This window comes from Agelaius phoeniceus, chromosome 24, assembly GCF_051311805.1.
Source record: "Agelaius phoeniceus isolate bAgePho1 chromosome 24, bAgePho1.hap1, whole genome shotgun sequence".
NCBI classification, from domain to species: domain Eukaryota; kingdom Metazoa; phylum Chordata; class Aves; order Passeriformes; family Icteridae; genus Agelaius; species Agelaius phoeniceus.
Genome location: NC_135288.1, coordinates 6,432,701 through 6,457,080, shown reverse-complemented (window position 1 = coordinate 6,457,080; position 24,380 = coordinate 6,432,701). Strand labels below are relative to the sequence as shown.

The following is a 24,380-nucleotide window of genomic DNA, read 5'->3' as shown; positions in this document are numbered from 1 at the left end:
CTTCCCTGCACTCCTGGGTTCTGGGGAAGCTTCTGGAACCAGGAATGCTCAGCTGTTTCTCCTTCAGGCTGAGGGGAGCAGGGAGTTTTGGTTTCCCCCACAGGAGAACATCCAGCTGCTTTCCCCAGCTCAGCCCTGCCCCTGTCCAAAACGGACTGAAACTGATAAAATGTTGGGGATTGCAGTCAGTCCTGGCTGGGCTGGTGCCCAGCTGTGGCTGCAGGACAAGGTGGTGTTTTCCAGATCTCCCTGTTCCCAAAACAAAGTGACAGCTCCACAAATCAGGGGCTCCAGAGGATGGGATTCCAGCAGGATTCCTCCTCTCCTCTTTCCCCAGAAAGGACTGGAATGTGGCCTTGCACAACCACTAAAGCTGAGTTCTTCTCTGGATGGAAAAAGGGCATCTAGAAAAAACCAAACTTGCACAGAAAGTAAAGTTTCAAGTCTCCATATTAAATCTTTTTGACTTATAAAACAATAGAGTAATTTGTTTTGCACCACTGTAAATACATTTACAGAACAACAAAAAAAGAAAAAATCTGGTCAGGGAGTATCAAACCCAGCCCAGCTCTCTCCAAGGATACAAACCTCATAATTGTAATTTTTTCTTTTTGCCCCAAATATATTCAGACACAAACAATTTATTACTTAAAATAAAAACTCAACTCTCTTTACTGTCACCAACATCCCACTTTGCTGCATGTGAAGCAATGAAATCCTTCACACTATTAAACAATTGAAAATGTGTTTTAATTCTACAAATTTACAAGGAAAAAAAAAAAAAAACCAAAACAAAACAAACTCAACAAAAAAATAAACCAGAAACTGTTCTAGGACTGTTTTTTCAAGTTGTCCTTTGTCACAGTTTGTGATGATCTGGGGTTTTCAGGTAACTCCAGTCCTCCCATGGAATGCAGCAGTTGAACTCCACATTGATTTATAAAACAAGAGCCTTGGAATCTGTGATAATCTCTGAGGTTTTTTCACAGGGAAAAACATTTGGTGCCCCTGACACAGAACAGAACTGGGGCACCCCAATCCACTCACATGAATGGTGCTTTTGTTTTTGTTTTGATTTTTGGGGATTTTTTTCCCCCCTCCTTTTTTTTTATGTTGAGTTCAAAACTTGAGGCTGAAGCCAGGTCCTGCAGCAGAGGCTCCTTGATTGGTGGTGGTCAGATGGAAACCTGTGTCCTTCAGGTCATCATCACCCTGTGGAGAGCAAGCACAGGGCACTGAGCAGCTGCATTTACCCATCCAAAAGCCTGAACAATCAAAATAAACTAACTCGAGATGGGAAATGAATGTTTGATTTAGGGCCATCACAGTTAAGGTTGGTGCTGGGTCATTCATAATCTTTAAATATTGCTGTTTCAAAATTTGCCATTGCTAAAAGCAGTTGGAGTGTTCCTAGTTCTGAACCCACTTTTGACTGCATGAGAAAGAGAAAAAAATGAGTCTAAATAAGTGTAAACTTCACTCATTGAGCATCTGATCCAACACTCAGTCTGCATGGCAGTGTTTACACCCTGAAAAATCAGGGCTAAATCAACTTTTTGTATTATTTAAACTGTAAACTGACTTTGGGAAGGGAAGCTGGACTCTCCCTGGGCTTGGGGAAGGAAAACTGGACTCTCCCTGCCAGTGAGGATCCCAGGCAAAGCTGAGGCCCTGCCCTGTTCCACACTCACAGCTGGCTGTAACCCTGTTCCACACTCACAGCTGGCTGTAACCCTGTTCCACACTCACAGCTGGCTGTAACCCTGTATCACACTCACAGCTGGCTGTAACCCCTGTTCCACACTCACAGCTGGCTGTAACCCCTCTATCACACTCACAGTGCCTGTAACCCCTGTATCACACTCACAGCTGGCTGTAACCCCTGTATCACACTCACAGCTGGCTGTAACCCCTCTATCACACTCACAGTGCCTGTAACCCTGTGCCACACTCACAGCTGGCTGTAGCCCCTCTATTACACTCACAGCTGGCTGTAACCCTGCTCTGTTCCACACTCACAGCTGGCTGTAACCCTGTTCCACACTCACAGCTGGCTGTAACCCTGCTCTGTTCCACACTCACAGTGCCTGTAACCCTGTTCCACACTCACAGCTGGCTGTAGCCCCTCTATCACACTCACAGTGCCTGTAACCCTGTATCACACTCACAGTACCTGTAGCCCCTCTACCACACTCACAGCTGGCTGTAACCCTGTTCCACACTCACAGTGCCTGTAACCCTGTTCCACACTCACAGCTGGCTGTAGCCCCTCTATCACACTCACAGTGCCTGTAACCCTGTTCCACACTCACAGCTGGCTGTAGCCCCTCTATCACACTCACAGCTGGCTGTAGCCCTGTTCCACACTCACAGCTGGCTGTAACCCTGTTCCACACTCACAGCTGGCTGTAACCCCTCTACCACACTCACAGTACCTGTAACCCCTCTACCACACTCACAGTGCCTGTAACCCCTCTACCACACTCACAGTGCCTGTAACCCTGTTCCACACTCACCAGCTGGCTGTAACCCCTCTATCACACTTACAATGCCTGTAACCCCTGTTCCACACTCACCATGCCTGTAACCCCTCTACCACACTCACAGCTGGCTGTAACCCTGTTCCACACTCACAGCTGGCTGTAACCCCTCTATCACACTCACAGTACCTGTAGCCCCTCTATCACACTCACAGTGCCTGTAACCCTGTTCCACACTCACAGCTGGCTGTAACCCTGTTCCACACTCACAGCTGGCTGTAACCCCTCTATCACACTCACAGCTGGCTGTAGCCCCTCTATCACACTCACAGCTGGCTGTAGCCCCTCTATCACACTCACAGCTGGCTGTAACCCTGTTCCACACTCACCAGCTGGCTGTAGCCCCTCTATCACACTCACAGCTGGCTGTAACCCTGTTCCACACTCACCAGCTGGCTGTAGCCCCTCTATCACACTCACAGCTGGCTGTAACCCCTGTATCACACTCACAGCTGGCTGTAACCCCTCTATCACACTCACAGTACCTGTAACCCCTGTATCACACTCACAGCTGGCTGTAGCCCCTCTATCACACTCACAGTACCTGTAACCCCTCTATCACACTCACCAGCTGCCTGTAACCCCTCTATCACACTCACAATGCCTGTAACCCCTGTTCCACACTCACCAGCTGGCTGTAGCCCAGCCCTCCCTCGGGGGGCCTGGGGCTGGTGCCCCTCTTGACCCTCTGCTGCTCGCTCTTGGCTGGCCAGGTGGGGAACATGGAGGGGTCGATGGGCAGCGGGGTCTCCCTGAAGTACTCGTGCTTCAGCCCGTCCTCGGCCGTGATGCGCCGTGCTGGGTAGTACGTCAGGAAACTGCAGGGAGCACAGCAAAAGGAGAATGGAGACCCCAGAACTGCCAGCAAGGCTCCTCAGGGCTTGGTGATGATCAACACAACTCTGGCACTGGGTACTGGGATGGTTCTGTTAATGGTGCTGGGTGGAATTCCATTGGTTGGGTGGAATTCCATTGGCTGGGTGTAATGGGGTGAGCAGGTACTGGGTATAATTCTATTAATTTGTATCATTTTATCACTGGGTATTGGGTGCAATTTATTACTTGGGCATCATTTTATCACTGGGTATTGGGTATAGTTATATTACTTTGGTATCATTTTATCACTGAGTATTGGGTATAATTCTATTACTTTGGTATCATTTTATCACTGGGTATTGGGTATAATTCTATTGCTTTGGTATCATTTTATTACTGGGTATTGGGTGTGATTTATTACTTGGGTATCATTTTATTACTGGACATTTTGTTTTAATTTAGTGCCATTTTATTACTGGGTATTGGGTATAATTCTATTGCTTTGGTATCATTTTATTACTGGGTATTGGGTGTAATTTATTACTTTGGTGTCATTTTATTACTGGACATTTTGTTTTAATTTAGTGCCATTTTATTACTGGGTATTGGGTGTAATTTATTACTTTGGTGTCATTTTATTACTGGACATTGGGTATTAATTTGGTATAATTTTATTACTGGGTATTGGGCGTAATTTATTACTTTGGTGTCATTTTATTACTGGACATTGGGTATTAATTTGGTATCATTCTATTACAGGACATTGGGTATAATTTCACTCATTTGGTATCATTTTATTACAGGGCATTGGGTATAATTTTATTAATTTGGTATCATTTTATTAATAGACATTTTTGTATTAATTTGGCATAATTTTATTAACTGGGTATTGGGTATAACTCTATTACTTTGGTATAATTTAATTATTGGGTATTGGGTATAATTCTATTACTGTGCATTGGTATAATTCCATTAATTTGATATCATTTCATTGCTGGACATTTGGAGACATTACCTACTCTCAGAACTATACCCAATACCCAGTAATAAAATGATACCAAATTAACAGAATGATACCAACACCCTTGGACAGACAGACAAAGCTCCAAAGGGACCCAGGTTAATTCCATTCGAATATTTTCCAATTTTTGCTGTTTCAGAGAGATTTTAGCCATTCTATGAACCCACCAGATCCTCCTGTAACACAGTGCTAACCACACAGCCTGGGCTTGGCTTTACAAACCTTTCCCAACACAGAAAATTTCTGTTTTCCTGCCCAGAAATGCCCAGGGACGCCTGGAGTCTGGCACTCACTTGTTCATGAGGTCAAAGCCCTGGTCTGAGAGCAGGGCCCCGAATCTCTTGCGCAGGTTGTTGTAGGGATATTCTGTGAAGGTCATTTTCTTCACTGCGGGCAGCTCGTTGTAACCAGGCCAGATCTTTTCACTGGGAGTGCCCAGATCCTGCAAATTAAAATTAAAATACCCCTTTAATAAAGGATTGCATTCTTGAGTTTATTAATTTATGTATTTATTCATGAGGAGTTGGGAATTATCCAGAGAAAACAGACACAACAAATCGTGGTCTCAGCCTACTCAGAGTGTGGTAAAGCAGATTAAATAACTTTTTATTAAATAACATTTTATTAAATAACTTTTCATTAAATAATTTTTCATTAAATAACTTTTTATTAAATGACTTTTCATTAAATAACTTTTCATTCAATAACTTTTCATTCAATAACTTTTCATTCAATGACTTTTCATTCAATGACTTTTCATTCAATGACTTTTCATTCAATGACTTTTCATTCAATGACTTTTCATTCAATGACTTTTCATTAAATAACTTTTCATTAAATGACTTTTCATTAGATGACTTTTCATTAAATAACTTTTCATTAAATATTTTTTTATTAAATAACTTTTCATTCAATAACTTTTCATTCAATAACTTTCCATTCAATAACTTTCCACTAAATAACTTTTTCTTGAGGCTGAATCTCTGTTAAAGAACAACAAGCACTACTCCAATGCTCCTGTTTCTAGAACCAGTCAAAAATCCCCAAATATTTTCAAAATTACCTTAAAAACTTTGTTAATCTGGTCGATTTCTGACTTCCCTGGGAACAGAGGCTTCTGTGTCAGCAGCTCCCCAAAAATGCACCCCACTGACCACATGTCTATGGCTGTGGAATATTCCTGGAAAGAAGGGAAAGGAAATCAAGTTACACCTCAGGAAAATCAGGAAGATCTTTTCCCTGAGTTGTCTGGAGGGATGCTGTGGCTCCTGGGGGTTTATTTGGGGTTTCTTTGAGCAGAACACACATAACCAGTCCCATACCCAAGGGCCAGGTCTCAATTATCCTCTCAATTAATATCTGACTGTAATTAATTCAGGTTTCTAATGATGGATTATGAGCCATGCCCACCAATCTCTCAGGATGAAAGGTGAGAAGGCTCCTCACTGATCCCTCTCTTTTGCACTCACAAACAAAGCAGCACAGCTGACAAACCAGGAATTTCCTGGCAGGGCTCTTGAGCCCTGATTTCACCCAGATTCCAGCACAGAACATTCCAGAAGAGTGGCAGCACCTTGTCCTGCTCAGATGTCACAGGTTTCAGATTAATGTAAAAGGACATTTAGAATCCATCAGCACCGAGCACATCAGCATCCCAAGGGACAAAACCCACCTGTGACCCTCCCATGCTCTGTGTGGGGAGGATGGAAGGGTTTTAGATGTCATTGGGAGGAAAAACTATTATTATTATTATTATTATTAGTAGTAGTAGTAGTAGTAGTAGATTTCCATTATTAGGAAAAATATATAATATACTAATATATGATAAAATTATATAATTAAAATAATATTATAATAATAGGTTATATATTTAATAATAGATAGTAATAATATATTTTAAAATATACAATGATAATATATATAGTAATGTATAATAACAAATTATATAATAATAGTGATGATAATGATGATGATGATAATGATGATAATGATAGTGATGATGATAATAATGATGATAGTGATGATGATGATAGTGATGATAATGATGATGATAATAGTGATGATGATAATAATGATGATAATTAATAATGATGATAATAGTGATGGCAATAGTGATGGCAATAGTGATGATAATGATGAAGATAATAGTGAAGATAATAGTGAAGATAATAGTGAAGATAATAGTGAAGATAATAGTGAAGATAATAGTGATGATAATAGTGATGATAATAGTGATGATAATAGTGATGATAATAGTGATGATGATAATAGTGAAGATAATAGTGAAGATAATAGTGATATAATAGTGATGGTAATAGTGATGGTAATAGTGATGGTAATAGTGATGGTAATAGTGATGGTAATAGTGATGGTAATAGTGATGGTAATAGTGATGGTAATAGTGATGGTAATAGTGAAGATAATGATAGTGATGATAATAGTGATGATAATTAACAATGATGATAATCAGGATTTACAGCTGTCCATCAACAGCATTCACTGCTCCCCTTGGATGCTGATTTCTGCACCCCAGTCAGGTGTTCCACAGCTGCATTTTCCCTGCTCCAGCAGCCAGAGCAGAGCTCACCTTGGCTCCCAGCAGCAGCTCTGGAGCTCTGTACCACAGGGTCACCACCACGGGCGTGTAGGGCTTCAGGGGAGAGCCGTACTCCCTGGCCAAGCCAAAATCTCCAACCTGCAGGGAGGAACAGCAACACCTCCAGCACTGCTCATCACCAGCACAGGGATCTGGGCACAGCTCTGCCTCTGCAGCTCTGCAGAGGGAATTTATCCTGATTTCATCTTTTTTTTCTCCTAATTCTTACTTTTAAAATGCCTGAATGGCTGAGCAGCAGGTTGGAAGTTTTCAAGTCTCTGTGAAGGATCCAATTGTCGTGGAGGTGTTTGACCCCTCGTAGTAACTGAATCATCAAAGTCTTCACTTCTCCTGGAAGGACAAAAAGTGGGTGGGAGAAAAGAAAGAAAGATTTAAAAATGCATTGAAGAAATAAATAAATAAATAAATAAATAAATACATTATTTAAAAATGCATTGAAGAAAATAAATAAATAAATGACTTTAAAATGCATTGAAGAAAATAAATAAATAAATGATTTAAAAGTTCATTGAATAAAATAAATAAATGATTGAAGAAAATAAATAAAGAAATGATTAAAAAATGCACTGAAGAAAATAAATAATGATTAAAAAATGCACTGAAGAAAATAAATAAATAAATTATTAAAAAATGCACTGAAGAAAATCAATAAATAAATTATTAAGAAATGCACTGAAAATAAATAAATAAATGATTTAAAAATTCATTGAAGAAAATAAATAAATAAATGATTAAAAATGCATTGAAGAAAATAAATAAATGATTTTAAAATACACTGAAGAAAATAAAGAGATGATTTAAAGAATGCACTGAAGAAAATAAATCTGCCTTTAATTTGTGTTTTATTGGTTTGGAGGGCAGGAAGGAGTGGCCAGTTAAAGCACAGGAAAGCCTGCACTATCAAAATGTGTCACAGAACAGCAAAATCCATTTGGGCAGCTGGAATCCATCCCAATTATGCTCAGAGATGACTGTCCCTTGTAGGAAGCAGCCAAAATTCAAGGCCAATGTCATTTTCCAGCTCAGGAAATCCATCCCAATTGTGCTCAGAAATGACTGTCTCTTGTAGGAAGCAGCCAAAATTCAAGGCCAGTGTCATTTTCCAGCTCAGGAAATCCATCCCAACTGTGCTCAGAAATGATGGTCCCTTGTAGGAAGCAGCCAAAATTCAAGGCCAAAGTCATTTTCCAGCTGAGCACAGGTGAAACTGCCCCAGTTTCCCCCCAAACACAAACTGGAATCCCCAGCAGCTCCCAGCACCAGGCTCAGCCCACGCCTTCACCTGGGGCAGCTTTTACACAATAAAACCCAGGCTCTGTCCTGGATTCCTTTAGGAACTCCATGAAAAACAAACCCCAACCTTTCTCCTCTGGTTTGTGGCTGAATTTCAAGAGGAAAACCCAGGAAATCTGAGTTCCAAGGAAGCCAGGACATGGCACAGCAACCCAGGCAGTGCCCAGGGCCAGCCTGCGGCTCTGGGAGCGCCGGTACCTGGCAGGAACGGCTGCTTCATGGTTTCCATCAGGCTCTTCAGGTCGTGCTCCACATAATTCATCACAATGTAGATTTTATCCATGTTGCTGCCCACAACAATCTCCTGCAACACACAAGCAGGTGAGCAAAACCCACACACGGCGTTGAAAAAGCACCCAGAGTCCATTTGGGGAATGTACGGGAAAGAGGAGAGAGGCTGCCATTGGGAAAATCCTGAAAAATGGGGTTTTTTCTATTAAAAACCAGCTCATTTTTGGTAAAACATCAGATTGTGCAGCCAGGGATGTCTATACAGCCTTATGAGCAGCACACAACTGTATTTTTTCTATTTTTTCTAAAGTGTGAAAAAATTTTTTTTTTTTTCCTAAAATGTATTTTTTCATTGGAAAAATCCTTAAAAATGGTATTTTTCTATTAAAAACCAGCTCATTTTTGGTAAAACATCAGATTGTGCAGCCAGGGATGTCTCCACAGCCTTATGAGCAGCACACAACTGTATTTTTTCTATTATGTAAATAAAAATATATTTTTATATTTATATATTAAAAGAATATATATTCTTTTCTAAAATGTATTTTTTTTCTATTAAAAACCAGCTCATTTTTGGTAAACCATCAGCTTGTGCAGCCAGGGATGTCTCTACAGCCTTATGAGCAGCATACAACTGTAGTTTTTCTAAAATGTAAATAAAAATAATTTTTTTTACAGCACACAACTGTATTTTTTCTATTATGTAAATAAAAATATATTTTTATATTTATATATTAAAAGAATATATATTCTTTTCTAAAATGTATTTTTTTCTATTAAAAACCAGCTCATTTTTGGTAAAACATCAGATTGTGCAGCCTGGGATGTCTCTACAGCCTTATGAGCAGCACACAACTGCTCACAGCAGCAAGATCTGCCAGGGTTGCTGCTATTTTCATATTTAAAAATATGAATATTTATAAATATTTCATATTTAAAAGGAATATTTCAACCCAATAAAAGCCATCAAAGATCGCAGCCTTACTCTGACAGTGACAATGTTCAGGTGCTGTGCTTTCAGAATTGTATTTATTTCTCTCAGAGAAGTGATGGGGAAACCTTCCTTCTCCTTTTCCATTTTCAGTCTCTTCAGAGCCACGATTTCATCTGCAAAGGGAACACATTTCCCACCCCACAGTTAAGAATTCCCATTACCAGGTGTTCTCTCACTCATGATCTGTGCTGCTCTGCCTCGAAAATCAGCAGCTTGCTGGTGAAGAAATATTTGCAAATCGTATTTGAAATATTTGAAAATGCAGAATGGTGATTTGCAGCCCTAAATGAATACCCTGAGGAAGAGGAGGGCTCTGATACCCACCAGTCTTTTTGTCCTTGGCCCTGTACACCACACCATAGGTTCCTTCTTCAATCCTGTTCAAGCACTGGAATTCCTCCACGCTGCGGCAGCCCTGAACAAACCACAGGGACAGCACTGACTCCCCCAGGATTTACAACCCCAGCATTGACTCCCCCAGGATTTACCCCTCCAGGAGCATTTACCCCTCCAGCATTGACTCCCCCAGGATTTAATCCCTCAGCATTGACTCCTCCAGGATTTACCCCTCCAGGATTGACTCCCCCAGGATTTAATCCCTCAGCATTGACTCCTCCAGGATTTAATCCCTCAGCATTGACTCCCCCAGGATTTACAACCCCAGGATTTAATCCCTCAGCATTGACTCCCCCAGGATTTAATCCCTCAGCATTGACTCCCCCAGGATTTAATCCCTCAGCATTGACTCCTCCAGGATTTACCCCTCCAGGATTTAATCCCTCAGCATTGACTCCCCCAGGATTTACAACCCCAGCATTGACTCCCCCAGGATTTACAACCCCAGCATTGACTCCCCCAGGATTTAATCCCTCAGCATTTACCCCTCCAGGATTTAATCCCTCAGCATTGACTCCCCCAGGATTTAATCCCTCAGCATTGACTCCCCCAGGATTTAATCCCTCAGCATTGACTCCCCCAGGATTTAATCCCTCAGCATTGACTCCTCCAGGATTTACACCCCCAGCATTTACCCCTCCAGCATTTACTCCCTCAGCATTTACCCCTCCAGGATTGACCCCTCCAGGATTTACACCCCCAGGATTTACCCCTCCAGGAGGATTTACCCCTCCAGCATTGACTCCCCCAGGATTTAATCCCTCAGCATTTACACACCCAGCATTTACCCCTCCAGCATTTACCCCTCCAGCATTTACCCCTCCAGGATTGACCCCTCCAGGATTGACCCCTCCAGGAGCATTTACCCCTCCAGCATTTACCCCTCCAGCATTTACACCCCCAGCATTTACCCCTCCAGCATTTACCCCCCCAGCACTGACCCCCCCAGCATTGACTCCTCCAGCATTTACCCCTCCAACATTTACCCCTCCAGCATTTTCCCCTCCAGCATTTTCCCCTCCAGCATTTTCCCCTCCAGCATTGACTCCCCCAGCATTTCCTCCTCCATCTGGGAGAAGGTTTTGCATTTTAAAAACTTCAGCAACTTCCCAGTTAAAATTTACCAGAAGAATTCAGCTATAAATCAAAGGATAAAGGAGTCTTTGGGGTTTGTTTTTCATGGAGTTTCTAAAGGGATCCAGGACAGAGCCTGTGTTTCAGCAGATTAATTCAATTATTCCATTCACTTCTGCACAAAGGCAGCAATTCAGCACCTTTCACATAATTAATTAGTAAAAATCTGGTTTTTAGTAGTATTTTTACACTTTGCTGCTGGCTACATAAAGAAAAACCAGTTTCTGTTGATGGTACAGAACTCTCCTCTCACAAGGACCCATTCTCAGACAGCAATAGCAAGATAAGAGATCTCAATGGTATCAGAAATGCTGCAGGGGTGATTCCCTACCTGCAGGGCAGGGAGATACTTGGGGAGCTCCTGCTTCAGCTCGATGGGGGAGGAGGCTGGGGAGTCAGGAATGTATTCCCCTTCTGTCATGGCATTGGAGTGAGGGGAGCCTTCCCCCAGCTCCTCCTCCTCCGCCTCGCTGCCCGCAGAATCCCGGTCAAACCTCGACTCTGGAACTTCAACAGTCAGAATCAGTGCTGGAAAGAGGAGCTGTGAGGATGAAATGAACTCAGCCTGGGGTAAACAGAGGTGGTGACACTGAGCACTGCGGGGCAGAGCAGGGTGGAGAAGCCAAATTCCCCCTCCTGGCAGAGGGGACGCTTTCAGAATTCACCTGCGGCTCCCAGTGTGAATGCAGCAGGCCAGAAAAATCAATTTTGCACCAGAATGGAAGAGAAAATTTACTAAAGATTCTCATTCTGGGTCTCATTCTCTGATTTTGATTCCAGTGTGAATGCAGCAGCTCAGAAAAATTAATTTTGCACCAGAATGGAAGAGAAAATTTACTAAAGATTTCTCATTCTGGGTCTCATTCTCTGATTTTGATTCCAGTGTGAATGCAGCAGGTCAGAAAAACAAATCTTTGCACCAGAATGGAAGAGAAAACTGATCCAAGATTCTCATTCTGGGTCTCATTCTCAGATTTTGATGAGAAGACAAAAGAACACAAAATGAAAGAGAAGGAAACATCAGCTCATGATTGATTCCCTCTAAACACAAAGCCTGAAGCAGATTTCAAGGAGTTTCTGAGTTTGACATGAGAACAGCACTCTGATATTTGAAATATTTGTACAAACAGATTTATCTAGCTGCAAACACCCAGCCCAACAGTTCCTTCAAGCATTCAGTATTTGCATTGTACCAACTGGGATGTGGTTTCCATTCTCCCGTTCCTCCTCTTCACTCATTTCCTCCTCGCTCACCTCCTCTGCAAAAAGAACCAAGATTGAGTGGGAAAATCCCCATTTCTGCAGATCCCTGCTGGAATCCTCTCCCCTCTCACCAGGCTTCTGCACCATCAGAAACTCACAAACAGAAATTCTGTTTCACTCCCAACACAACTTTTACCAATTCTCTGGGAATTGGGATGTGGGCAGGTAAATAAATAATTAATATTTCCTTATTCGTTGTAATTATTTTAAAGAAAAACACCCAGCCATCAGAGCCTCTACCCTTGTGCCTTTTCTTTACTAATTAATGACAAGAATGGCTGCACTTTTCTGAACTTTGTGTTATTATGTTCATTCATTTGGGAAAAAAAAAATCTGAAATTTGCAACAGAAAAGAATTCAAAATGACAAAAAAAGACCTTTGGATTTCACCACCCCCAAAGAAGTGCAAATACTCTGCAGGGTATTTGATGTGTCCCAGAACCACCTGAACTGCTGACAAAAATGGCTCTCAGCTTTCTGCTCTGGCTTCTTAGATGAAAATTGGTATTACCTCTACCAAAAGGATAGAATGGGACTTGGACTTGGGTGTTTTCTTTTTAGTTATCTTGACCTGTGAGGTCTCAGCCTAGCCTAGACTAAGAGAAAAGGAAAATGTTCAAATAAAACAACAAACGGGATGAGGAAAATAAAAATAAAATCACACAGGCCCTGCAGGCCTGCTGGGTGAAACCCTCACCTGCTGATTGCTCAGACACCTCCTCAGAGTTGCTTCCTGTCTCCTCCTCCTCCTCCTCTTCCTCTCCCTCCTCCTCAGAGCCTTCACTGCTGGACTCTTCCTCCTCCTCTTCTGAGCCTGACCCAGATTCTGTCCAGGAATAATCAGGCACTTTACACTCACAGTGTTTGCTCAGCAGAGACATTAATTACAGCTGTACAGTTAATTACAGCTCCTAGATTGCATTTCATCACCTGAGGAGGACTCTGCTGAGCTGGTTTTTCTCTCACTGTCACTGATGTCTTGCAGGTCTGACAGAGGATCCCTCTCTTCTGGTTTCTCTTCTTTTACTGCTGAAACCACAAAAATTAAAACCACAGTGCTAATTGAGTATCCTTGCCAAGCCTCTGAATTCCCAGCTAACTGCTTCACTTTCTGCTGGCATTAAATCAGTGCTGAATATTCACTATTGGAAATTCAGAAAAAAAAAATATTAATAATAATTTCACACTCTGCTCAATGACAAACAGCTTTTCTGAATTGCAGTGGTGCAGGATCAACAGCCAAAAATATGGAATAATATTGACCTGAATTTTAAACATGAGGTGTTCCTAAGATGAATTAAAATAGGGGAAAAAGGGGAAAAAAGCACCATGGTGACAAAAATCACCAGAGCAGGGTCCCTACACTCTGGTTACTGTCAGTGCCCACTGCTGCAGGGAGCACCATGAAAAAACATCCCTGGTGCTTGATGGGGCAGGAGCTGCCCAGGCCTTGCTGCCTGCCTGCAGCTGGAATTGTACTGATTCCATCCTGGAATTCCACTGATTCCATCCTGGAATTCCACTGATTCCATCCTGGAATTCCACTGATTCCATCCTGAGTGCCTGCAGCTGGAATTGCAGATGATTCCATCCTGAGTGCCTGCAGCTGGAATTGCAGATGATTCCATCCTGGAATTGCACTGATTCCATCCTGAGTGCCTGCAGCTGGAATTGCACTGATTCCATCCTGGAATTCCAGCTGATTCCATCCTGAGTGCCTGCAGCTGGAATTGCACTGATTCCATCCTGGAATTCCACTGATTCCATCCTGCCCTGGGTGTCCACATCTGGAATTCCACTGATTCCATCCTGCTGAGTGTCCACATCTGGAATTCCACTGATTCCATCCTGCTCTGGGTGTCCACATCTGGAATTCCAGATGATTCCATCCTGCTCTGGGTGTCCACATCTGGAATTCCACTGATTCCATCCTGCTCTGAGTGTCAGAATCTGGAATTCCAGATGATTCCATCCTGCTCTGGATGCCTACACCTGGAATTCCAGATGATTCCATCCTGCCCTGGGTGTCCACATCTGGAATTCCATCTCTACAATTAATTCCACTGATTCCATCCTGCTCTGGGTGTTCACATCTGGAATTCCACTGATTCCATCCTGCTCTGGATGCCTGCACCTGGAATTCCATCTCTACAATTAATTCCACTGCTGAGTGTCACAATCTGGAATTCCACTGATTCCATCCTGCTCTGGATGCCCAAATCTGGAATTCCAGATGATTCCATCCTGCTCTGGGTGCCTGCACCTGGAATTCCATGGATTCCATCCTGCTCTGGGTGTCCACACCTGGAATTCCACTGATTCCATCCTACTCTGGATGCCTACACCTGGAATTCCATCTCTACAATTAATTCCAGATGATTCCATCCTGCTCTGGATGCCTACACCTGGAATTCCACTGATTCCATCCTGCTGAGTGTCCACATCTGGAATTCCACTGATTCCATCCTGCCCTGGGTGTCCACACCTGGAATTCCATCTCTACAATTAATTCCACTGATTCCATCCTGCTCTGGGTGTCCACATCTGGAATTCCACTGATTCCATCCTGCTCTGGGTGCCTGCTCTTCTTTCCAGAGCTGGACATGTCAGCAAGGCAGACTCAGAGCTTTCCTCCTCCTAACAAAGGTGTTTTGATGTCCCTTGTGCAAATTCCCCACCCCCAGACCCTTCAGGTGGGATCATTTTCTGACTTGGAAAACAAAATTCACCATCTCAGCAGAACTCTGCATTCAGAATTTAATTCTCCTGCAAGATGACAGAACCAGTGATGCTCACACTGATCCCTGTGAGGTCACTTTTTAAGGTAATTTAGCTCCTAAGCCCAAATCCAACTGGAGCTGGAGTAACCAATCCCTTTTTAACCTACAAGGCAATTCAACTGCAGGATTTAAAAATTCAGTCAGCTGCTTCTTTCACCACTGAACAGGGCCTTAACTCCTTTTGAAACTTTTCCAATGGCTCCTCCTAGCCCTAAACATCCCATTTATCACTTTGTGCATCTCCTGCAAAACCAGCACTGCTTTAGGAAAGAGACATTGGTGAAGATCCCAGCCTTACACCCAGGGGCTGAGCTGGACAAGGCTTGAACTGAGCACCTGGGATGCTTGGTTGAGACTAAAAATGAACTGAATTGGATTGGATTTTTTACCCCAGCTGTCCCCCAGTAGTGTAGAGAGGCAGATGCTACCTGGTTTCCTGCTCTCTCCTTGCTCAAGCTTGTCTCTCTGCTGGCGCAAGGGGCTGCGACTCCAGGGTCTCATTTTTACTTTGTCTCCATATTCTTCCCTCACTGTTCTATGGTGTGCAGAAACTGGGGAAAACAAAACCACAAGAAATTGTTACATCTGCCTAATTAGAGTTGTCCTGGCTGCCACAGCCACCTGATTGGAATGATTTTATTTTATTTTATTTTTTGTTTATTTTTTAAACAGGGTAATAGGGAAGAGTGGGAGAGGAACCTACTCAAATCTGGGAGAATGAAGGGTTTTGGTTGATCTCAAATAAAATATGGATTTGTACTGCTTAGAGAAAGCTGCTGCCACACTTAGAAACAGAAGCAAGCTGCCCTGTATGTTACACAATGAACACCCTAAATTAAAGCATTAATGCCAGAGAAAGAAGTGGAAAAAATGTAAAAGAATAAAACCAGCTGAGGTTTAGAAGGAGCTGACAGAACATTCAGAACAATAAAATCAATGAAATTAAAAGTTACACAGATTGAGCACTATCAGCATAAAGGCAAGCACAAAAAGGAGCTGTTTGGTATGAGCTGAGCAAGAAAGAGAAAGCAAAAAATATGGTTTGTTCTGCTGTTGCTGAATAATCTCTATCACCTGAGCACAGGAATGGGCTCTGATTTTTACCTCTGAAAGCTGGGCCAGAGATCCTTGAACCAAAAATGAGCTGAGATTGCAAACACCCAACATGCAAAGAGTTCAGGTGCAGAAATTAAAACTGCTCAGGCACCAGACAATCCCACCTGACCCCCACTGCAGCATTTTCCATGCCTGGAGCACTTACATGACCTCTCCCCCTTTGCAATTTATTCCCCCAAATCCTTAAAACATTGAATTTTGAGGTTTCAACCTCTATCCAACTGAGTTAGCCTCAGCCAAAGGGTTCAGAACCACTGGGGTTGTGCTGGGTGCACACAGTGGCACCTCCAGAAATCCTGGTTTTATGGGAAATAACCCCTCAGAAATCCTGGTTTTATGGAAATAACCCCTCAGAAATCCTGGTTTTATGGGAAATAACCCCTCAGAAATTCTGGTTTTATGGAAATCTCCCACTCAGAAATCCTGGTTTTGTGGAAATCTCCCCCTCAGAAATCCTGGTTTTCTAGCAAATAACCCCTCAGAAATCCTGGTTTTCTAGCAAATAACCCCTCAGAAATCCTGGTTTTATGGGAAATAACCCCTCAGAAATCCTGGTTTTATGGGAAATAACCCCTCAGAAATCCTGGTTTTATGGGAAATAACCCCTCAGAAATCCTGGTTTTATGGGAAATAACCCCTCAGAAATCCTGGTTTTATAGGGAAACTCCCCCTCAGAAATCCTGGTTTTATGGGAAATAACCCCTCAGAAATCCTGGTTTTATGGAAATAACCCCTCAGAAATCCTGGTTTTATGGAAATAACCCCTCAGAAATCCTGGTTTTATGGAAATCTGCCTGACAGGGAAGGCAAGGACTCCCTGACTGATCAACTCCTCAGGATATTTCAGGCCCACAACATCATCACATCATTTTATCTCCCCATGTAAAACTTACATTTCCTTTTCCCTCCCATGTCCCCACTTTTAATATTTTTTAAATTCTGGTGCTGCTTTAATAAAACCACTTCCTCCCCCTCCATTTCAGCTGTGTGTAAACAGGTAGGAAAGCCATAGTAAATATGATTTATGCAGAGGGAGTCACCTTCTCTCCTGGCCTCCCTCTCCTTCCTCCTCTCCTCAGCTCTCCTCTCTCTCTCCTTTTGCTCTCGCTGCTCCTTCTGCTGCTCCCGGATTTTTCTTTCCCTTTCTCTCTCCAGTTGCTCCAAACGATCTCTGGAAAATAATTTTTGTTTGTTACAAATTCAGCTGGTGAAGAGAAGGAAAACTGGTGTGCAGCACCAGACCACTGAACTCAACTTCCTTCTCAACACCCATAGGAACAGGGGGAGTTTTGCAGCTGATCCTTTAAAAACCAGGTTTAAAAGACCCAGACCAGGAGCTCTCCACCCTGTCAGGATTTAAGCCAGTCCAGTTAATCAATCCCATGATAATCCAGATAATTAATCCCCTGTGCAAATCTGGTTTGTAGTTATTTTTTCAGGTTGATAACAACCTCCAAGACCATCCCATCTTTTTATTCCAGTGAACTCACCTGGAATACCCACGGTAATAAAACACTTAAAAATAATTAAAGTGAAGAACCCATTCCCAGGAACACACAGAGTTTTCCCTGTGGATTTTTTTTTTTTTCTGGTTATTTCCCAATGCTCAGAAGAGGCAGGTGCTGGGGAGGGGAGGGATGGATGTACCTCTCCCTTCTGGAATGTTCCCTGGCCATCTCTCTCCGTTTCTGCCTCTCCCATTCACGCCGGGCTTTGTCCTGCTCTTCTCTGTGCCTCTTCCTGCGCTCGTGCTCCCGTTCCTTCTCTTTCACTCTGGCGTGTTTCCCTTGGACAAACACAAATCAGCTTCAATTCCCCACTGTTACTGCTCCAAATAATCACAGAAAGCAAAACCCAGGGGGTGAAACCGATGGGAACCATTGCCATGAGCTCTGCTGTTCTCCCAAAGGGAAAATCCTGCTCTGAAAGGGGATGGAAAGCCCAAAGTCTGTCAGGTTTTGCATGAGTAATTGTAAAAAATGGTTGGTATTGATGGGAATTTCTCTAGAAAGGATATTTTTTTTCTTTCTTGGCATGTACAAAGATCAGAGATCTGTCACTCAGTGAAGCCAGGGAGAATACTTGTATTAAAGCAAAAAATGGTTGTTATTGACAGGAAGGTAATATTTCTAGAAAGGATAATATTTCTAGAAAGGATATTTTTTCCCTTGGCAGGTACAAAGATCAGAGATCTTTCACTCAGTGAAGCCAGAGAGAATACTTGTATTAAAGTAAAAAATGGCTGTTATTGATGGGAATTTGTCTAGAAAGGATATTTTTTCCCTTGGCAGGTATTTTTTCCCTTTTCTGACCAATAACCAAAGATCAGAGATCTTTCACTCAGTGAAAGCAGAGGATATACTTGTACTAAAGTAAAAAATGCTTGTTATTGATGGGAATTTCTCTAGAAAGGATATTTTTTTCTTTCTTGGCAGGTACAAAGATCAGAGATCTTTCACTCAGTGAAGCCAGAGAGAATCTCATTGGGCTTCAAGGAGTAAAAGTGACCTCAGTGTCCCTGGCCCAAAGTGATTTCTGTCCTATTGCCATGAGCTCTGTTGTTTTCTCAAAGGGAAAATCCTGCTCTGAAAGGGGATGGAAAGGCCAAAGTCTGTCAGGTTTTGCATGAATAATTGTATTAAAGTAAAAAATGGCTGTTATTGATGGGAATTTCTCTAGAAACGATATTTTTTTCTTTCTTGGCAGGTACAAAGATCAGAGATCTTTCACTCAGTGAAGCCAGAGCATATACTTGAAGTAAAGTAAAAAATGCTTGTTATTGATGGGAATTTGTCTAGAAAGGATATTCTTTCCCTTGGCAGGTACAAAGATCAGAGGCTTTCACTCAGTGAAGCCAGAGATAACCTAAACAGGCTTCAAGGAGTAAAAGTGACCTCAGTGTCCCTGGCCCCAAGTGATTTCTGTGCTCTGAACCAGGCTCAGAGCCCCACCATTCCCCCAAGGGCACTAAAACAGCCAAGGAAATGAACAATTTCAATTCCTGTGCCTACAATTTCAATTCCTGTGCCTACAATTTCAATTCCTGTGCCTACCATCTCAATTCCTGTGCCTACAATCTCAATTCCTGTGCCTACAATCTCAATTCCTGTGCCTACAATCTCAATTCCTGTGCCTACATTTTCAATTCCTCTGCCTACAATCTCAATTCCTCTGCCTACAATCTCAATTCCTCTGCCTACAATCTCAATTCCTCTGCCTACAATCTCAATTCCTGTGTCTACAATCTCAATTCCTCTGTCTACATTTTCAATTCCTGTGTCTACCATCTATCTCAATTCCTGTGCCTACAATCTCAATTCCCGTGTCTACAATTTCAATTCCTCTGCCTACAATCTCAATTCCTCTGCCTACATTTTCAATTCCTCTGCCTACATTTTCAATTCCTCTGCCTACAATCTCAATTCCTGTGCCTACAATCTCAATTCCTGTGCCTACAACCTCAATTCCTGTGCCTACAACCTCAATTCCTGTGCCTACAACCTCAATTCCTGTGCCTACAATCTCAATTCCTGTGCCTACAATCTCAATTCCTGTGCCTACAATCTCAATTCCTGTGCCTACAATCTCAATTCCTGTGCCTACAATCTCAATTCCTGTGCCTACAACCTCAATTCCTGTGCCTACAATCTCAATTCCTGTGCCCACAATCTCAATTCCTGTGCCTACAATCTCAATTCCTGTGCCTCTGCCCCTGCTGGGTTCCCCAGCCCGAGTCCCTGCTGTTTGTTCCACCCCAGGATGGCAGAAGCACCTTCTGCAGAGTGGCTCCTGTGCCTGCGTTTCTCTTTCCTCTTCTCATCCTTCCTGTGATGGGTTTTTTCCTTCCTGGACATTTGCTGGGGTGGTTTGATGGCCAAGGAATCATCTTCTTCTCCCCTGGAAGGCAGGACAGCAGTGAGCTCAGGGAGGTGAAAGGGCAAATCCACACATTGCCTTGCTTGGGAAAAAATTCCCGTTTTGTTTTGAGTTTCCACAATAAATCAAACCTGGAACACGACATTTCAATTGGTTACATCTGGTTCAATCCTAACCAGTGCTTCAAAAATGTGTTCTATAAAAAGGATTTTCATTTCTAGAAGTTGATTTTCCTTTCAGATGTTTGAAAGCCTTTTCTCAGGATGCTGAAATGGTAATTTCAGGAATTTTTTCCTGTTTGATTTCCCCATTCTCACCTGTCTTCCATGGAGTCCTCCCTCCTGTAGGGTGAGTTCCTGATGGTGATTTCCATGCGATGGTCCCTCAGCTCCCCCTCCTCAAGAGAATCCCTCTTGGAGTCCCTGTCATCTGACTGAGGGGACAGGGGAAAATCCATTCATTTCTATGCTCAAAATGAATAAAAATTCAATATTCCTGAAGCCTTCCACTGCTGGCTCAAACATTCAGCCTGGACTGGTCACTGCTGTCAAATCCATTGATTTGTGACAGCAGCACCTTGAGCTGAGGTGCATTAATTTGAGATAATTGGAGACAATTAAACAATGAGGAGGAGTGTAGTAATTATTGTGTGCTATTTTCTGCAATAATTATTTTGCACCCAGCTGTACAAAACCAAACAGCAACAGAAAAGTGATTCCAAACTCATCATTTCAACCCATTCTTCTGTAAAACCTTTAAAAGTTGTTCCTTCAACTGCAAGGCCCAGTTGATTACTTTATTCATATCTCTATTTTTATTTATTTAAACATTAATTATTGCATATAATTATAAATAATTATCTAAATTTAAATTAACTACATTGGTTTTTTTTTCTGACCAATAACCAGACAGGAAGATAAAATTTCTGCCAAACCCATCATTTTAACCCATTCTTCTATAAAACCTTTAAAAGTTATTCCTTGAACTGTAAGACCCAGTTGATTACTTCATTTATATATATTTTTATTTTTATTTATTTTAACAATTATTGCATATAATTATAAATAATTATCTAAATTTAAATTAACTACATTGGGTTTTTTTTCTGACCAATAACCAGACAGGAAGATAAAATTTATTCCAAACCCATCATTTTAACCCATTCTTCTGTAAAACCTTTAAAAATTGTTCCTTGAACTGCAAGACCCAGTTGATTACTTTATTTATAATTTTTTTTTATTTTTATTTATTTAAAATTAATTTATTTTATTTATTTAAACATTGATTATTGCATATAATTATAAATAATTATCTAAATTTAAATTAATTACATTGTTTTTTTTTTTCTGACCAATAACCAGACAGGAAGATAAAATTTATGCCAAACCCATCATTTTAACCCATTCTTCTGTAAAACTTAATTGTTTTAAACTTTAAAAATTGTTCCTTGAACTGCAAGTCCCAGTTGATTTTTTATTTTTATTTACATATTTTAATTTATTTAAAATTAATTTAATTTAAACATTAATTATTGTACATAATTATATATAATTATCTAAATTTAAATTATTAATTAAATAATTTATTCATCTTTTCTGACCAATAACTATAAGAAATCACAGGATATAATGCAAGACCAATGAAATCTTCACAAAGCATCACATTCCTGTTAAACTTTGGAATCAGAGACCACACAGAAAAAACTTCAGCTGACAGAGCATCAGAAAAAATCACCAGAAAATGAGGATACAGGCAGTGCACCCCATTAAAATGCAGTTTTCTATTAATAAAGCAAATAATTCAATTAAATGAGTCCCAAAGGGCAGCTTACATTTTTCATACGTTTGATCTCTGCCTTCTCCTCTTGCTCCTTCCTTCGTTTCTTCTCCTGGAGAATCTCATCTAAAGTCTTCACCTTCCAAGAATCCTTTTCATCACCCATTTGAGTTCAAAGAAACACCCTCTGTAAGAGAAGGAGACACTGCCAAACCCCACAAATAAATCGAAATAAATCCATTTTACACCCATTTATTTATTGCTCTGGTTTTGAGTAAAGCCACCATAGAGTTGATTTATGGTGGGCCAAAAATGTTGGTTTTAAACCCAAAGGAAAGACTCTGAAAGAGCTCAGGGAGCTGCTGAAGGGCACAAAAACCAATTTATTTACATTTAATAATGACCTGAGAGAACAAAGCCTGGGGAAAAAGGACACAAAGAATGCAGAATTTATGGGATATGAGGCAGAACAGCTGAGAGAAGGAAGAAAATAATGAAGCCAACTGTGCCAAAAGCAGCTGTCACCGAGGAGAAGGTAATTCCAGCACACCAGCTAATTAGCATGAGAAGAAGAAGAATAATTAACCCATAGAAGACAGAATATTTAGGTTTGCTGATAAACAAAATTAGACATTGAGAGATGAAAGAAACGATGGGGAAGAAAAACCCCTAAATTCAGTAAGAAGTAAAAATTAAAAGGGAAAGTTGTACATTAGAGGGGAATCTTTGGTATCAGGAAGGCTGAACCTCTCAAGTACCTCAGAAATGGGGAAAAACCCCTAAATTCCATAAGAATTAAAAATGAAAAGGGGAGGTTATACATTAGAGGGGAATCTGTGGTATCAGGAAGTCTGAACCTCTCAAGTACCTCAGAAATGAGGAAAAACCCCTAAATTCCATAAGAATTAAAAATGAAAAGGGAGGGTTATACATTAGAGGGGGATCTTTGGTATCAGGAAGGCTGAACCTCTCAAGTACCTCAGAAATGGGGAAGAAAACCCCTAAATTCTGTAAGAATTAAAAATTAAAGGGAGGGTTGTACATTAGAGGGAAATCTTTGGGATCAGGTGTTTTGGGAAGTCTGTAACCCTCAAGTACCTCAGAAATGGGGAAAGAGAGAAAGGAAAAAAATAAATTGGAGAGACCCCAGGCCCCATGGCCTCTCCCTTTATTGGCATAAAGCAAAAAGGGACTCCTGTGTCTCCTTTTTGGACATAAACCTCCCCTCAGAGCCCCCGGTGTGCCCCCAGCCCCGGGTGTCCCCTCAGAGGCCTCGGTGCCCCCCCGGTGTCCCTTCAGCGGCCCCGGTGCCCCCTCTGAGCCCCTGGTGTCCCCTCAGCAGCCCCGAGGGTCCCCCCGGTGTCCCCTTAGAGGCCCGGGTGTGCCCTCAGAGCTCCCGGTGTCCCCTCAGCGGCCCCGGTATCCGCTCAGAGCTCCCGGTGTCCCCCCAGCCGCGGGTGTCCCCTCAGAGCCCCGCTGTCCCCCCGGGGTCCCCTCAGCGCCCCCCGGCCCCGCTCACCGCCGCCGCCACCGGGGACTGCGAGCAGCCGCGCGCGGGTCACGCGTCACTTCCGCCCGCCGTCGCGCGCCGATGACGTCAGCGCCGCCTCACGGCGCCGTAATTAACGCGAATCGTTAATGAGGCGTTAATTGAGCCCCGCCCGTCAGAACGGCCGGGCTGAGGGGCGTTAATGAAGCCGCGGGATGTGGCTGGGCAGCGATGAACGCAGCGAACGGAGGCGTTGTCAGCACTGGGCCGCATTTAATTCCACATCAATTAAAGCGCGGAGTTTGATTGAATAAATTAAATTTGAATAAATTAAATTTGATTGAATAAATTAAATTTTATTGAATGTGATTGAATAAATTTGATTCCAACCAAAAAGCTGCAATTCTTACATGGAAATGAGTGAGAGTGCGAGGGAGGAGGTGGCAGAGGTGACACGGCTCAGAACAGCAAAGATCCCTAATTATGATCTCTAAAATCACTAATTATCCATCCCCCATTGGAAATATGAGAATATAAGGGGAAATAACGATATAAAACGGGAAATAATGGGATATAATTGGAATAATGAGAATTTAGAAGCACAGGGAGTGCTGTGACACCTTCCACCTGCACCTCAGTGTACCAGGAATCCATATTTAAGGAAAACAAACACCCTCTGAGTGAATTAAAAATGTAAAATAAATAAAATGCACAGCTTCAGAGCTCATCTTCATCACAGGTACCTGGGTGTAGCCATGAGAAATGCAGGGAAACTCTAAAATGTTCCCAAAAATTCGATTTTTTTGTCACAGGAAGAGCTGGGGTGGAAAATTCTTAACAAAGAGCAAAAAGTTCCTTGTTTACACAAGAGAAAAGAAGATTTACTGGTCTGACTGGAGAATAAAAAGGCTTTTGGTTTGTTTAATTGAAGGAAAGCAAAGGCTAAAAAGATGGCAAAGAAAAATCCACAAAGGAACAAAGCCCAGTAGAGCAGGAGGGGTTAAAATCCCAATCCCAAATCGTCCCAGGATCACAGAA

At 42.1% G+C, this 24,380-nt stretch overlaps 1 protein-coding gene across 7 annotated transcripts; it reads right to left on the bottom strand.

The window, feature by feature from the left end:
- Positions 1-432: 432 nt before the first annotated feature.
- On the bottom strand, positions 433-23,523 carry LOC129129734 (cyclin-dependent kinase 11B). 7 transcript variants are annotated; one of them, XM_054647761.2, is made up of 20 exons: positions 23,373-23,523; positions 21,909-22,040; positions 20,395-20,510; positions 19,974-20,098; positions 17,849-17,987; positions 17,242-17,372; positions 15,514-15,636; positions 13,236-13,334; positions 13,003-13,131; positions 12,236-12,301; positions 11,374-11,549; positions 9,837-9,927; positions 9,504-9,625; positions 8,486-8,591; positions 7,203-7,324; positions 6,965-7,072; positions 5,441-5,557; positions 4,671-4,819; positions 3,169-3,358; positions 433-1,212 (listed from the first exon to the last, which is right to left on the bottom strand). In XM_054647761.2, the coding sequence occupies exons 2-20, from the start codon at positions 22,017-22,019 to the stop codon at positions 1,120-1,122; spliced, it is 2,313 nt and encodes a 770-aa protein (XP_054503736.1). In that variant the 5' UTR covers positions 22,020-22,040; positions 23,373-23,523; the 3' UTR covers positions 433-1,119. The 7 variants fall into 7 exon arrangements, with proteins under 7 accessions (XP_054503736.1, XP_054503738.1, XP_054503737.1 ...); XM_054647763.2 differs by having other exon boundaries at positions 11,374-11,543; XM_054647762.2 differs by having other exon boundaries at positions 13,236-13,331.
- Positions 23,524-24,380: the final 857 nt, after the last annotated feature.

What these genes read in the sequence shown, in the direction of transcription:
- LOC129129734 (XM_054647761.2), bottom strand. Translation starts at nt 22,019, where the DNA reads ATGGGTGATGAAAAGGATTCTTGGAAGGTGAAGACTTTAGATGAGATT. An exon ending in CAGGAGCCACTCTGCAGAAG is followed by an intron (nt 17,988 to 19,973) that starts GTGCTTCTGCCA and finishes TGTTTGTCCAAG; the next exon opens with GGAAACACGCCAGAGTGAAA. An exon ending in TGGAAACCACATCCCAGTTG is followed by an intron (nt 11,550 to 12,235) that starts GTACAATGCAAA and finishes TGACTGTTGAAG; the next exon opens with TTCCAGAGTCGAGGTTTGAC.